Source organism: Bos indicus, chromosome 8 (genome assembly GCF_029378745.1).
Source record: "Bos indicus isolate NIAB-ARS_2022 breed Sahiwal x Tharparkar chromosome 8, NIAB-ARS_B.indTharparkar_mat_pri_1.0, whole genome shotgun sequence".
Classification (NCBI taxonomy): Eukaryota; Metazoa; Chordata; class Mammalia; order Artiodactyla; family Bovidae; genus Bos; species Bos indicus.
Window position 1 is genome coordinate 72,478,629 of NC_091767.1, and position 16,379 is coordinate 72,495,007.

Here is a 16,379-nt window from a genome sequence, read left to right on the forward strand (position 1 = left end):
AACCCTTTCTGAGTGGAGCCTTCTTTGGGTTACTTCATCCTGAGCTGGTACTTGGTGTTGGCCCATTTGGGCAGCTACTGCTGCTGCTGCTGCTAAGTCGCTTCAGTTGTGTCCGACTCTGTGCGACCCCATAGACGGCAGCCCACCAGGCTCCCTCGTCCCTGGGATTCTTCAGGCAAGAACACTGGAGTGGGTTGCCATTTCCTTCTCCAAGGTGTGAAAGTGAAAAGTGAAAATGAAGTCGCTCAGTCGTGTCTGACTCCTAGCGACCCCATGGACTGCAGCCTACCAGGCTCCTCTGCCCATGAGATTTTCCAGGCAAGAGTACTGGAGTGGGTTGCCATTGCCTTCTCTGTGGGCAGCTACCTATGTACTGAAACAGGCAAGCTCAGCCTGAAAGCAGAAGTGTATTGGGAATGTTCTGGAGGAGGGTTCTTGGGAGCTTCTGGTTTTCTCCAGGGGATCTTGGTGGCATCTAGGGGTCGAGAAGGAGGCCAAGTGATGAATAGGTTCTTTACATCTCAGGCACACGCATTCACACTTCTGATTGTAACTTTTATCAAAAAATGCCTTCGGTATCTCATCCCCATTGCAACATACAGCACGTCCGACCATTGTGGGTCTGGGTAAGACTTTGTGAAGTATTCATGGGAAGAAAAAGGCCTAGAGGAAAGTTCAAAATTGATTGAGGGCAAACTGGCATTAGGTAGTTCTCTTGCTTGTATCTGGAGGGAGAAGTAAATAGATGTTTCTGCTTTGCTTATGGTATTGTGAGTAATTTATGACCTTTAAAAGCATGTAAGGAGGCTTAAGCATCATAAATTTTAACTCTCTGCTAAAGCCACCCCCATTTTATTCAACCCATGGAAGCAAATCATGCCATAGAAAGGGATGTTACAGCACAAAACAGAGAGAGACTCACAGACTTAGAAAACAGACTTATGGCTGCTGGGGGGAAGGGATAGTTAGGGAGTTTGCGACAAACATGTACACACTGCTTTATTTAAAATAGAAAACCAACAAGAACCTACTGTACAGCACAGGGAACTCTGCTCAATGTTATGTGACAGCCTGGATGGGAGGGGAGTTCGGGGGAGAATAGATTCATGTATATGTATCCCTTTGCTGTTCACCTGAAACTATCACAACAAAGTTAATCGGCTACACCCCAATGCAAAATAAAAAGTTTAAAAAAATAGAAGTGTTATAAGAGTGGAAACCCCAGTACCTATAAAACTTATGTGCCCCAAAGTAGTATTAACTGTACCTAGCAATAGCAGGAGAACATCAGTTCTTTTCCTGGCCTCCTCCATGTATAACTCAGGCTACAAATAGGGATGGACAAGGCAAGGCAGAATAATCTTGTTACAGATTATTCATCTAACCCTTATATTCTGTATAGGCATCCTCAATGATTATCTTTTGAACAGGAATATTAAATGTGTGTGCATTTATCTTTGACAATAGAAGTAGATTTTATTTTCTTTTAACTGGGGTATAGTTGCTTTACAATGTTGTGTTAGTCTCTGCTGTACAACAAAGTGAATCAGCTGTATGTACACTTATATCCTCTTGCTCGTGAGCCTCCTCACCCCCCATCCCACCCCTGTAGGTCGTCACAGAGTGGGGAGCTGAGCTCCCTCTGCTATACAGCAGCCTTCCACTAGCTATCCAGTTTACACATGGTAGTATATATATGTCAGTGCTACTGTCCAATCCATCCCCACCACCCACCATGTCCCTCCACCTGCGTGTCTATTCCTGCGCTGCAGATCGATCTGTATCATTTTTCTAGACTCCACATATGTGTGTTAATATATGGTATTTGTTTTTGTCTTTCTGACTTACTTCACTATGTATGACAGACTCTAGGTCCATCCACATCTCTACAAAGCATCCAATTTCGTTCCTTTTTATGGCTGAGTAATATGGCTTAGGCAATAAAGAATCCATCTGCAATGCAGGAGACCTGTGTTCTACCCCTGGGTTGAGAAGATTCTCTGGATAAGGGAATGGCTACCCACTCCAGTATTCTTGCCTGGAGAATTCCATGGACAGAGGAGCCTAGCGGGATCAGTCTTTGGGGTCACAAAAGAGTTGAACACAATTGAGTGACTAACACTTTCACGTTTCAGTATTGCCAAATAGATTTTAAAATAGCTATACTATACCTAGCAATTTAGTTCATCTTCTAAGTGGCAGAAGCAATGAACACTAAATTCCCGGCTTTGAATGCTTGTATAGTTTTCACCATGCAGGACTAAGTATCTGTTACTATCATTGGAATTAAAGGATATGGGTCGGGGAGACTTTTTCTTCTTTACATGTCTTCCTGGCAGATTCACTGCCCGCTGAGTGTTCAGCCAGGTCTTAGAGTCACCCATTCTGGTGACCTTTGAGTTCCTTTGGGGCTATATTCAGTCTCTGCTCAGGCCCTGGGTATTCAGCACCACGTTGTCTGGTTATTCTAGGCACTTGTCATATGGTTTTTCTATCACCCAAGTTGTTTCTTCTGCTTTTTCTTGTTCTTTCCCTTAAGTCATGTTTTCTTTCTTTTCTTGGAGGAGGCAATTATTGTGTTGGAAAACAGAAGTATATATTCTTATCAGCCCTCAGGGTGAAGCTTCCTCCAGCATGATTCCAACATCTATATTGTTGCTGATAAGTGCTCAGTCCTGTTCGACTCTTTCCAACCCCATGGACCATAGCCCGCCAGGCTCCTCTGTCCATGGGATTCCCCAGGCAAGAACACTGGAGTGAGTTGCCATTTTCTTCTCTAGGGGACCTTCTTAACTCAGGGATCAGTTGCCAGTAATTTAATAATTTAGAGAGATTCTGCTCCTCGTTCTAGGGAGCACAGACACACGCCTCAGAAATCAAATGAATGAGAATCCCATATAGAGTCCCCTGCAGTCATTAGCATAGGAAGCAGATAGTGGCCCTAAGTGAAGAAGTGGATCCCTCTATTATGTCCTTGGGTCCTCACTGCTCCAGCTTTGGCATTTTCCCTTCCTCTACGTGCCAGACATTGAGTGAAGGGCTTTCGTACACTGCATCTCAGTTCTAACAATCCTAGGAGATCAGAGTTACCGATGCCTGTTCAATAAATGTGAATATCGAGACATTGAAGACATTGACAAAGCTGTGAAATGGCAGAGGTCTCATTCCCACCAGGGGCCCCTGGAATCCAAAGAGCATTCTTTCCATGTTCCAAGGCCTTTGGGGAAACAGCATTTCTGTTTTGAACATAAAGTACAATTTTCCACAGAGGGTGAGGTTCTTTTGCTATTTGAATGACTGTCAGATGAGTTGCCTGCCACTCCAAATGTATCAGGGTGAGCTCTTTCTGCACTTCTCTCCCTCCGTGGCTCTTCCATCAAACTTGTCCCTCTGGCCGGTGGTCTCCTGCTTGCCCCCCAAGCTCGGTGTGTGCTTGGACCCACTTCACCCTCGGTGCAGGGTGCTCATCAGCCTCCACACCCCTCCTCCCCACCTGTTTTCAGCAGCTGGCTTCCTCCAAGTGGGTAGGCATACCTGTTCTTCAGGAGCCTAGCAGAATTGTCTCCCCCTACATCCAGAGAGATCGGTCCCCCTCCTGCAGCCCACACTCTCTGGGGAAGAATGACTGAGGTGGTGGGCAGTCGTCACTGACAGTGTGTCCAAGCCCCTCAGGTGTGGTAGGTGGGTCAGGAAGGACCAGCAAGCAGAGAGGTCTCTGCAGGGGTCTCTGACACCTACCAGCCTGTGGCAGTCTCTCCCTCCCTGTGTGTCTGAGGATGTATGGCTCAGGTCCTGGGTTGTGTCCTCCCGCCTGAGTTAGTGAAGAGGGCACATGGGTCAGATTCAGCCATCTTTGGCTCTGACACTCTGGGAGCGTCCCATGTGGTTTGTATTTCAGCTTTTCTGATGTTTTGCCACCAGGACTTTAAAAAAAATTATTATGGTTGCACTAGGTCTTCACTGCTGCTCACCAGTTTTCTCTAGTTGCGGCGAGCAGAGGCAACTCTGTTGCGGTGCCTGGGTTTCTCATTGCAGTGGTTTCTCATAGAGCACAGTCCCAGCAGTTGTGGCTCATGGGCTTAGTTGTTCTGTGGTTTGTGTGATCTCCCCTGACCAGGGATTGAACCTGTGTCCCCTGCATTGGCAGGTGCATTCTTAATCACTGGACTGCCAGGGATGTCACACCAGGACTCGATGTTGTCACCAGTCTTGGGTTCCAACTCTGCACTGTCGGTCTCTTCTCACCCTTGGTAGTGTCTTTTCACCCCTGGCTTTCTGGGTCCACAACATTGTAGGCTTGCTTGTTCATTTTTAGGAGGCATTCCGTTGAGGAATTTAGAGCAGGTTTCTAGGAGATCAGGCTGAAGGGATCTTAGATTCAGCACTGGGTCACACTGGAGGGCTTTCCTCACATCACCTGACTTGTCCTCTGTGCGAAGGCTCACGTATTTCCAATCCCTCTGCCCAGGATCAGGTTCCTGCCTTGCTGGAGCCTCTGGCCCCCTTCAGAAATGAAGGCAGCCTTCATCTCTTACCTCTCATCCCAATGTCCTCAGGTGGAGTGGCAGTTTCATTGAAAAAGCAGTCTGCACTGAAATTCCAGAATTCTTTCCATTGACAGATGGGTGGACCTGGATAAGGAAGGTGTCGTGTTCATATACAGTGGACTATTACTCAGCCATAAAAGGGACGAAATTGTGACATTTGCAGAGATGTGGGTGGACTTAGAGTCTGTCATACAGAATGAAGTAAGTTAGAGAAAAGTATCATATATTAACATGTTTATATATGGAATCTAGAAAAATGGCCCTGATGAACCTATTTGTAGGGAAGGAATAGAGACATGGACACAGGGCCTGGGGGGAGGGTGGGACGAACTGGGAGAGTAACACTGACATATACACACTCCCATGTGTAAAATGGCTAGCTAGAGGGAATCTGCCGTCTAGCACAGGGAGCTTAGCTCAGTGCTCTGTGATAACCTAGGGGGATGTAGTGAGGGGTGGGGTGGGAGGGAGGCTCAAGAGGGAGAGGATATATGTATACACATAGCTGATTCATGTTATACAGCATAAACTGACACAACATTGTAAAGCAATTATCCTCCAGTTAAAAAAAAAGAAAAAGTCTGCACTGAAATTCCAGAAATCCTGGTTAACTAGACATGCAAGTTAATTATGACTTCACCCTCACTTGTCTCCTTCTGTTCTACTAGCAATTACATTAGAAATTCTTCCAGATCAGGAGTGGGTGTTATTGGAGTCCCAAACTCCTAAATCAGCATCTCCCACCCCCAGAACCTAGCATTGTTCCTTGTAAAAGCAGGCCTTCTTCAATATATCCCATTTGATGAAATGATTCCTCATTCACAAACCTGTATTCCTTTCTCTCCCATTTTGCAAATATCGGTACTGATGATAACAAAATCAATCTAAGAAAGTTCCAGCAAGTTCATTGCTACTACAGAGGAAACTGCATGTGACATCCGTTTATTTCAGCTTGCTTAAACTGGTTGGGTAAGTTAGAGAAAATTCCACCACAGAAGAGTGGAATTAGTGCCAGGAGCCAGAGGGACAAACAACTGTCAGGATTACTTTGCTTTAGAAAACAAAGAAAAGGCCACATCAAGCATATTGAAAGGGAATGGGCAAACCAAAGTCAAGAGGTTGATCAGACTGGAGGAGATCTTTTCCCTTCCTCTCACTGAGCTTCAGAATCGCAGAGAGAGTCCCCAGTTTTGCAGGAGAAATTTGTGTATGTCACCTCTGGTTTGTCGGCTGTAACTTGAATCTGCTCCTCCTGTGGGTCCACCGCCTGGACCAGATCCTTCCATCTGTCTGAGGAGGTGTGTGCTGTTGGAAAAAAGTCATGTCATCACCATGTCTTGTGGGCAACCAGAGCAAACCTCTCTTAGCTGTGGGGTTGGATTTTATGAGCGGAGGAGAAAGGAATGTTTTGGGGGAAGGATGTTTGAGAGAGCAGAGCCTTCCTACCTTGAAATGAATAGTTGACCAATGGGAGTCTGGCAGAGCTGGTGAGTACAGAACCAGGATGGAGACCTAGGCTTTTGGGTTTCAATGAGTCTCATAAGAAGTGGTGTCTCTTCTGTCCCTGGCCTCCCGGGCAGGTGCTTGGGCCCCACCCTGCTCTGCCACTGGCTATGGGATCTTGGAGAGAAGAGAAGGATGTCTCAGACCTTGCAGTCAGTCTTGGCCCAGAGGAGCAGATTTTAGGGGGTCCTCCATCAGTCTGTTCTGTCCGTGGCAATTAGCTCTAGGAGTTCTCTTTCTCATTAATATATTCATCCAAAATGTATTGAGTGTTTGCTGTGTGCCAGATACCACAAAGACACCACTCTTTCTTGTTCATTCAAGAAGCAAAAGCCGGAAACCGCCATCTTTCTTTTCTGCTAACTTGCTGTGCTTGTGTCTTTGGGGTTTATATTGAGAGGATTCTGTGGCCAAGCTGCCCCCCACCACCGCCAGGAGCAGTGAGGGGGCAGTGAGCTATGAAGTATGCCCTAGGAAGCCCATGTTCAGATCCTCATCTTAGCTAGCAAGTCACTGCTTGACTCTGGACAACCTTTTCAGTTCCTTGCCTGTTGTTTCCTCTCTTTCGAGGTGAGGGTGTTAAATTTCTGTGAACTCAGTTCTTTGGAGCGCAGGCTTCTAGCAGTTACTGCACATGCCTGACTCAAAGGCACAAAATCGAGCTCAGATTATTAACATGGATGACCGATCGTCTCACAAAATGATACGAAAGAATAGAATTGCCTCTGACTGTCTTTGCATCCTTTTGCTATCTGCCTTTGAACTTAGTTTCAAAAGCCCCACTGAGATGGTCCTTGCATTCAGAAAGTGGACTTCCTGAACCCCAGTGGCTCTGTGCTGCCTTCAGACAAAGATGTAGCAATGAAGTCCAGTAGAGGTTTGCCCCCCTTCCCAGCTTCCCTCTAGGAAGGGACCTCAGGCTTGTCCTGAGGGACACTCACTGGGAATGGGAGAATAGGCTGTGGCCATGGAAACCTGACAGGCTCACCTGGCCCGCAGGGAATGGAACCTTCGACCTTGGCCTAATTAACTCTGCTTCAAGCCAGCGAGCTACCAGGCCGGTGACACATATAAAAACCAACAGGATTTAGCCCTGGCTCTTCCTCCATCAGGACGGCCTAGCTGTGTAAGGCACAGACCTGCCTTCAGGTTCCAGAGTCCTCTGAAGGTGTGGTTCCGAATCCCACTCCTGACCAGCCAGGCTTTGGGCTTCCCTGGTGGCTCAGCAGAAAAGAATCTGCCTGCAATGCGGGAGACATGGGTTTGATCCCTGGGTTGGGAAGATCTCCTAGAGAAGGGAATGGCAACCCACTCCAGAATTCTTACCTGGAGAATCCCACAGACAGAGGAGCCTGGCTGGCTACACTGCCCAGAGAAGGTGCATAGAAACCATGGTTCCCTATCTCTTTCTTGCCTTTAATTCCTGGGAAGGTCAAAAATTATGATTGTACAACAGTGCAAATGTACTTAACGCCAATGAACTGTGTACTTTCAAATAGTTAAAGTGTTAAAATTCATGTTATGTATATTTTACCACAATAAGAATAATTTACTGATGGAGCAGAGAGGAAACAGATTTATTCTGGGGCTGCAAAATGAGAGATTTTACAGAATGCTTCATGCCTTACACATGTAAATGATGGTTTTATGGTTCAAAAAAAATCTTCCGAGTCAGTAAATGCCTTCAGCATATTCATAACCCTGCCTTTGTGTGCCAAGTGTCTTCAAGCATTACCATTAAAGGCCCTTTTGTATTTCATTATTTGTTTACAGTCTATTTCCTTCCTCCTTGAAGACGGTGTCTGGCATGCTAGGGTTGAATAAGTGTTTTATGTATAATAAATGAATGACCACATTAGCAATGTGAATCCTCAGCAGAGAGAACTTTCTGTCCACGCATGCTGAAGTAACCCATCTCCACTTGTCATTTTTTTTTGTTTAAATTGAAGTATAGTTGATTTACAGTGTTGTGTTAGCTTCAAGTGTACAGCAGTAATTCAGTTAAAAAAACATATACATGTATATTTGTTTTTCACATTCTTTTCCATCTTTAGGTTATTATAAAATATTGAATATAGTCCCCTGTGCTAGACAGTAGGTCCTTGTTTGTTATCTATTTTACGTGTAGTAGTGTGTAATGTTAATCCCTAACTCCTACTGATTTATCCCTCCTTCCTACCTTTCCCCTTTGGTAAACATAAATTTGTGAGTGTTTCTGTTTTTGTAAATAAGTTCATTTGCATCCTTTGTCAGACTCCACATGTATATTTGGGATTTCCTGGTGACTCAGACCATAAAGAATCTACCCGCAGTGCTGGAGACCCAGGTTTGATCCCTGGGTCAGGAAGATCCCCTGGAGAAGGGAATGGCTCCCCACTCCAGTATTCTTGCCTGGAGAATCCTGTGGGCAGAGGAGCCTGGCAGGCTACAGTCTATGGTGTTGCAAAGAGTCAGACGCAGTTGATCGACTAATACCATTTTTAAGTAATGTCATATATTTATCTTTCTCTGACTTACTTCACTTAGTATGATCTCTGGGTCTGCCCATGTTGCTACAAGTGGCTTTATTTCATTCTTTATTATGGCTGAGTAATATTCCACTGTGTATATAAACCACATCATCTTTATCCACTCTTTTGTTGATAGACACTTAGGTTGCTTCTGTGTCTTGGCTGTTCTGAGTAGTGCGGCAGTGAATGTGAGGGTGCATTGTCACTCTTTCCCTAATAACTTTTAGCCCTTAATGAAATGACTTTTTTCATATCCCTGTGTGTTCACGTTTGTTTTTCTCTTCCCATTAAAAAATGAGACCAAGTATGACAAGGATGTTATAGGTCTTGCTCTCCTAAGCATCTTTTTGTTGAATGAGTAAATGAATCTCCAGACTGGGATTGAATTTTTGGAAATAGCAATACTTGTTCAGAATCAGTTTTGGAGCCCCAAACAAGAAAGAAGAACAATGTCATTGGAGAGACACAATACAAAGTAAAAACAATCGAGAAATTGGAGTAAAAATTCTGATTTTTCACACGTGGCTGAAACTGGTTTCAAGGTACTTTCCAACAAAAATATTCAGTAATACTTGAGCAATGCCTTTATTGTTGAATTCTGTGTCACTTTGAGGTGGATACTTTGTAATGTTCCTTTGATTAGTTAAGTTCAGTTGCTCAGTCATGTTCGACTCTCTGCAACCCCATGGACTGCAGCACGACAGGCTTCCCTGTCCATCACCAGCTCCTGGAGCTTGCTCAAACTCATGTCCATCGAGTTGGTGATGCCATCCAACCATCTCATCCTCTGTCATCCCCTTTTCCTCCTGCCTTCAATCTTTCCCAGCATCAGGGTCTTTTCCAAGGAGTCAGATCTTTGCATCAGGTTGCTAAAGTATTGGAGTTTCAGATTCAGTATCAGTCCTTCCAATGTGTATTCAGCACTGATTTCCTTTAGGATTGACTGGTTGGATCTCCTTGCAGTTCAAGGGACTCTCAAGGGTCTTTTTTTTTTTTTTTAATATAAATGTATTTATTTTAATTGGAGGCTAATTACTTTACAATATTCTATTGGTTTTGCCATACATCAACATGATCTCAAGAGTCTTCTGCAACACTACAGTTCAAAAGTTTCAATTCTTCAGTGCTTAGCTTTCTTTATAGTCCAACTCTCACATCCATACATGACTACTGGAAAGCCATAGCTTTGACTAGACGGACCTATGTCGGCAAAGTAATGTCTCTGCTTTTTAATATGCTGTCTAGGTTGGTCATAGCTTTTCTTCCAAGGAGCAAACATCTTTTAATTTCATGGGTGCAATCACTATTTGCAGTGATTTTGGAGCCCAGAAAAATAAAGTCTGTCACTGTTTCCCCATCTGTTTGCCATGAAGTGACAGGACCGGATGCCATGATCTTAGTTTTCTGAATGTTGAGTTTTAAGCCAACTTTTTCACTCTCCTCTTTTACTTTCATCAAGAGGCTCTAGTTCTTCTTTGCTTTCTGCCAAAAGGGTGGTGTCATCTGCATATCTGAGGTTATTGATATTTCTCCTGGCAATCTTGATTCCAGTTTGTGCTTCATCTAGCCCAGCATTTCTCATGATATTCTCTGCATAGAAGTTAAATAAGCAGGGTAACAATATACAGCCTTGACATACTGCTTTCCCAATTTGGAACCAGTCTGTTGTTCCATGTCCGTTTCTAACTGTTGCTTCTTGACCTGCATACAGATTTCTCAGGAGGCAGGTAAGGTGGTCTGGTATTCCCATCTCTTGAAGAATTTTCCACAGTTTGTTGTGATCCACACAGTCAAAGGCTTAGCCTTAGTCAATAAAGCAGAAGTAGATGTTTTTCTGGAACTCTCTTCCTTTTTCAGTGATCCAACGGATGTTGGTAATTTGATCTCTGGTTCCTCTGCCTTTTCTAAATCCAATTTGAACATCTGGAAGTTCACGGTTCACGTACTGTTGAAGCCTGGCTTGGAGAATTTTGAGCATTACTTTGCTAGTGTGTGAGATGAATGCAATTGTGCAGTAGTTTGGACATTCTTTGGCATTGCCTTTCTTTGGGATTGGAATGAAAACTGACCTTTTCCAGTCCTGTGGCCACTGCTGAGTTTTCCAAATTTGCTGGCATGTTGAGTGCAGCACTTTGACAGCATCATCTTTCAGGATTTGAAATAGCTCAACTGGAATTCTTCACCTCCACTAGCTTTGTTCGTAGCTTTTTGTTCCTTTGATAAGTTTACATTTTTTAATGTTTTTTAGAAATTGCAGTGAAATGTATATACAGTGAAATACACTCATCTTAGGTACAATGCAAGGAATTTAAACAAATTGAGTGCACAACATGTGCCTAATGCTCCAGTCAAGATACAGAGCCCTCCCTGTGCTCCAGAAAGTTCCGTCACCTTCCTCTGTGCAATTCCCACTTTCAAAAAAAAAACCAAAACTCTGCTAATTTAGGTCACCATGGACTGATTAGTCTTTCTGCCCTTCAGCTTTATGTAAATGGAACTATGCATATCTGTTTCATTTAGTTTCTTTCATTCTGCATAATGCTTTTTAGGTTCACCCATGATGTTGTGTATAGCTGTAGTTCATTTTGTTTTATCATGTCCCATGTTGCTAATTATTTTCTGCCATGTGCTCTCCTTGAGTGCTTTTACCCAGCTCTGTCATCCTCTGAGATCATCATATATATCATATTTTATATTAGAGTGTAATCTTTGTAATAACTCTTGTTCTCCACTCCACCATGGTATCTAAACTAGTGCTTAATAAATATTTATTGAATGGTTGTATGTAGAGTGGGTGAAGAGCTGAGTAAGGGACATGTCCTGTGGGAGCCAGAAAGTGGGCAGTGGCCAGAGATGCATTTGGACAGGTGAGGCAAAATGGAGCAGGTGATGATGGAATCTTGGCTGATGGAAATTATCTGAGAAACCAGCTTAAGTAAGTGACTTTGACAATGGAATTAGGGACTCTCTGATATTTGTAAATTGGAGGGGACAGTTTTATTCTGGATTGGGTCAGCCCCAGGAAAATAGAAATGACTCTTTTCCCAAACAGATCAACCTTTTGCATAGAATCACTTTTTTTTTTTTTTTGGCCACACTGTAGCTTGTAGGATCTTAGTTCCCCGATCAGGGATTGAACCCAGGCCTCTTCAGTGAAAGCGTGGAGTCCTAACCACTGTACTGCCAAGGAAGTCCCTGCATAGAATCACTTTTGAAGTTCCCCATGGTTGCCAGAAGCTTACTTTTTGAGATTGTCATTTCACCTAATCCTCTGGACTTACCATCTCTCCACCATTCCCTTCATTTTTTAATTTAAGACAGCAACTGAGATTCCAGTGGGTTCACACGACTCATTGATTATGGCTCTTGTTGATAACACTTTCAATAGGCCAGTAGCATACTGTATTTAGCTGTAATTATCTCGCTTTAGGTGTTGGCATTAATTGGAAATTCATGTTCTTGCTTGTGTCACCACTGTGGTTTGTGACGTGCAAATGAGCAAATGTACTCTTGGACTATTACCATATCTCTTGGATTTATAAGCAGCCGAATTTATAAAATCCTCAGCATATATGATGAAAACTCCAGAAACAGTGTTCTGCCAGTACCCAACGCCATGGAATGTGAGCGTTCACTTTGTAGAATTCAGCATGGTGAACTTGAGCCTTTAGAGGGAGTTGTACACATACCACAGTTGTAGAGAAGACTTTGTTGGTGTTGTTAAGTCACTAAGTTGTATCCGACTCTTTGCGATTGCATGGACTATAGCCTGCCAGGCTCTTCTGTCCCTGGGATTTTTCAGGCAAGAATACTAGAGTAGGTTGCCATTTCCTAGAGAAGACTTAGGTTTAAAAGAACAAAAAAAAGTTTTCAAAAATGACAGGCTTCAGAAGCATAATTCTACGATGGATAGCTGTACAAAAACACTGTTTACAAAAGTTTTGGTAAGTTCCCCTCCGAAAGTGAACCCAGTCTGTGGTAAAACATCTTGGGTTTATAGGACATAAAGAGATGAAAACTGCTTGGAAGAGACTCAAGTCTTGTTTCCATGTCTTGGCTATTGTAAGTATAGTCAATATCCTATAATAAACTATAGTGGAAAGGAACACACATCAGATCAGATCAGATCAGTCGCTCAGTCATGTCCGACTCTTTGCGACCCCATGAACTGCAGCACGCCAGGCCTCCCTGTCCATCACCAACTCCCGGAGTTCACTCAGACTCATGTCTATAGACTTGGTGATGCCATCCAGCCATCTCATCCTCTCTCGTCCCCTTCTCCTCTTGCCCCCAATCCCTCCCAGCATCAGAGTCTTTTCCAATGAGTCAACTCTTCACATGAGGTGGCCAAAGTACTGGAGTTTCAGCTTTAGCATCATTCCTTCCAAAGAAATCCCAGGGCTGATCTCTTTCAGAATGAACTGGTTGGATCTCCTTGCAGTCCAAGGGACTCTCAAGAGTCTTCTCCAACACCACAGTTCAAAAGCATCAATTCTTCGGTGCTTAGCCTTCTTCACAGTCCAACTCTCACATCCATACATGACCACAGGAAAAACCATAGCCTTGACTAGACGAACCTTTGTTGGCAAAGTAATGTCTCTGCTTTTGAATATGCTATCTAGGTTGGTCATAACTCTCCTTCCAAGGAGTAAGCGTCTTTTAATTTCATGGCTGCAGTCACCATCTGCAGTGATTTTGGAGCCCAGAAAAATAAAGTCTGACACTGTTTCCCCATCTATTTCCCATGAAGTGATGGGGCCAGATGCCATGATCTTCCTTTTCTGAATGTTGAGCTTTAAGCCAACTTTTTCACTCTCCACTTTCACTTCCATCAAGAGGCTTTTGAGTTCCTCTTCACTTTCTGCCATAAGGGTGGTGTCATCTGCATATCTGAGGTTATTGATATTTCTCCCGGCAATCTTGATTCCAGCTTGTGTTTCTTCCAGTCAGCGTTTCTCATGATGTACTCTGCATATAAGTTAAATAAACAGGGTGACAATATACAGCCTTGACGAACTCCTTTTTCTATTTGGAACCAGTCTGTTGTTCCATGTCCAGTTCTAACTGTTGCTTCCTGACCTGCATACAGATTTCTCAAGAGGCAGATCAGGTGGTCTGGTATTCCCATCTCTTTCAGCATTTTCCACAGTTTATTGTGATCCACACAGTCAAAGGCTTTGGCATAGTCAATAAAGCAGAAATAGATGCTTTTCTGGACCTCTCTTGCTTTTTCCATGATCCAGTGGATGTTGGCAATTTGATCTCTGGTTCCTCTGCCTTTTCTAAAACCAGCTTGAACATCAGGAAGTTCACGGTTCACATATTGCTGAAGCCTGGCTTGGAGAATTTTGAGCATTACTTTACTAGCGTGTGAGATGAGTGCAATTGTGCGGTAGTTTGAGCATTCTTTGGCATTGCCTTTCTTTGGGATTGGAATGATAACTGACCTTTTCCTGTCCTGTGGCCACTGCTGAGTTTTCCAAATTTGCTGGCATATTGAGTGCAGCACTTTCACAGCATCATCTTTCAGGATTTGGAATAGCTCAACTGGCATTCCATCACTTCCACTAGCTATGTTCGTGGTGATGCTTTCTAAGGCCCACTGGACTTCACATTCCAGGATGTCTGGCTCTAGGTCAGTGATCACACCATCGTGATTATCTGGGTCGTGAAGATCTTTTTTGTACAGTTCTTCTGTGTATTCTTGCCATCTCTTCTTAATATCATCTGCTTCTGTTAGGTCCATACCATTTCTGTCCTTTATCAAGCCCATCTTTGCATGAAATGTTCCCTTGGTATCTCTAATTTTCTTGAAGAGATCTCTAGTCTTTCCCATTCTGTTGTTTTCCTCTATTTCTTTGCATTGATTGCTGAAGAAGGCTTTCTTATCTCTTCTTACTATTCTTTGGAACTCTGCATTCATGGAAAGAAACACACATATACATATATAAATGTATACATAACTACATCACTTTATTGTACACCAGAAGTTAACACATTATAAACCAACTACACTTAAAAAAAATTTTTTTTTAATTTCATGCATCTGCTAATAGAACTCTTCTATAATTTGTTCTATATAAAATCATCCAACACTGGACACAGACTATTTTGGATATATTAGGGAGCTGAATGTACCTTCTTGAAGCGTAGAGTTATTAATTTTTTCTCAAATTTTAAACTGTCAGCATTCAAAAGTGTTAAGGATTTTCCTATTTTTAACTGGTTAGAATAGGGTATTATGCTGTGGACTGGTTATAGATTTGCATCAAAGCCCATGATTGACAAAAAAATATCTGAACAGGGAGCACCACTCCTAATTAAAGATAGCAGTCCATGGCATAATATCCTATGCTGTTTCTGACTTCACATAGTTTGATAATCTCTAGGTCCATCCATTGCTGCTTTATGGCTGAGTAGTATTCTGTTCTGTGTATGAACCACATTTTCCTCATCCATTCATTTGTCAATGGAGATTTAGGTTGTTTCCGTGTCTTGGCTATTGTAAGTAGTGCTGCTGTGAACATTGGAGTGCATGTGTGTTTTCCAATTATAATTTTGTCCAGAAACAGTATGCTTGAAGTTTCCATTATAGCTTGCATGTGCTCACTGTGTGTTTATGGCTCCTTTATGCATCTGGCCTGCTGACAAGGTTTACTTAGGATAACCACCCTGATGCCTCATGGTTATAGGGAATGAGCAAAATTATTTCAGTGAATTACCTGTATTAGGTATTCAGTAAATATTCATTATCCAGTATCTATTTATGGATAGATTAAATTATATACTCCCTTTATAAGATAGAGGGTGGGAAAACATCCATAGGAATATGTGTACTGATTGGAATTTTTAAAAGAAAGTTAAAGACTTTACTTAAAGCCTTGTTAAGCAAACATATAAAATCTTTTTATGTAGAGGAGTATTGCAGCATTGCCAAGAATTGTTTAAAATGTTGTTTTATTTGTTTCAGTTTGTTTTTAGGTATAAATATATATAAGGTTTGATATATATATATACACATATATATACACATAAGGTTTGCTACTCTGATTTAAAATTGTTCCAGAATATTGGTTCTTATCCTGGGAGAGAGGGGCGTGGGAGTGGGAGAGAAAGCAAGAAGGAGAGAATATATATAAATTACTTTAAAATATCTATTTTAGTAGTGTAAGGTAGCTCACAGAATGTATATAAATGGATGAAAGTTCATGTTCATTCATGCAAAAGCATTTTTTGAATGACTGGAAGGGATTAAGGTGTTAAGAGACTGAGCTGTCTTCCATCTTGTTATTTATTTATTTGGTCTTTTCTCCAAAGGAGAAGTGATGAAGCGTGGTTCTAAGTGAATTTTAAATCCTTTAATTATCAAGACAGTGCAGCTCTGAAATAAATCTAGATTTTTACTGTATAATAAATGAAAACGTTCATGTTGTCTGCTAGAGGTCTCCTGGATTCCATCTCCACATCCAAACCATGGGCTTTGCTGGTGGCTCAGATGGTAAAGAATCTGCCTGCAATGCAGGATACCCAGGTTATGAGGATGTATGTTGCTAATGTCTGTGTGTTGTCCCAGGTAACGTACTCAATTCTGTCTTCTCTTCTACCCTGACAGGTTGGTACAGAGGATACACCCTCCAAAATAAATCCAAAAAGGTATGGCTTATGGTTCAGTGTTCTCCTTGGAAATCTACTGTTTGCCAGTCTTGTGTTGTCTTATCTGATCCCATTATCTGCTGTCTGTGGGCCCAGTTTGCTTTCTCTTTGATGGCTGTTCTGTAGATTCAAAAGCAAAGTGTCTGACCTCACTGTTCAGGTAAAA

The 16,379-nt window shown here is 42.6% G+C and overlaps 1 protein-coding gene across 2 annotated transcripts in view; it reads left to right on the forward strand.

Moving 5' to 3' along the window:
• The window catches only part of DOCK5 (dedicator of cytokinesis 5), a 280,813-nt gene that overhangs the window by 91,857 nt on the left and 172,577 nt on the right, over positions 1–16,379 (forward strand). For both annotated transcript variants that reach the window (XM_019966376.2, XM_070794944.1), the window contains exon 3: positions 16,173–16,213. In XM_019966376.2, the coding sequence (XP_019821935.2) occupies positions 16,173–16,213 (41 nt within the window). The remainder of the gene's footprint in view (positions 1–16,172; positions 16,214–16,379) is intronic.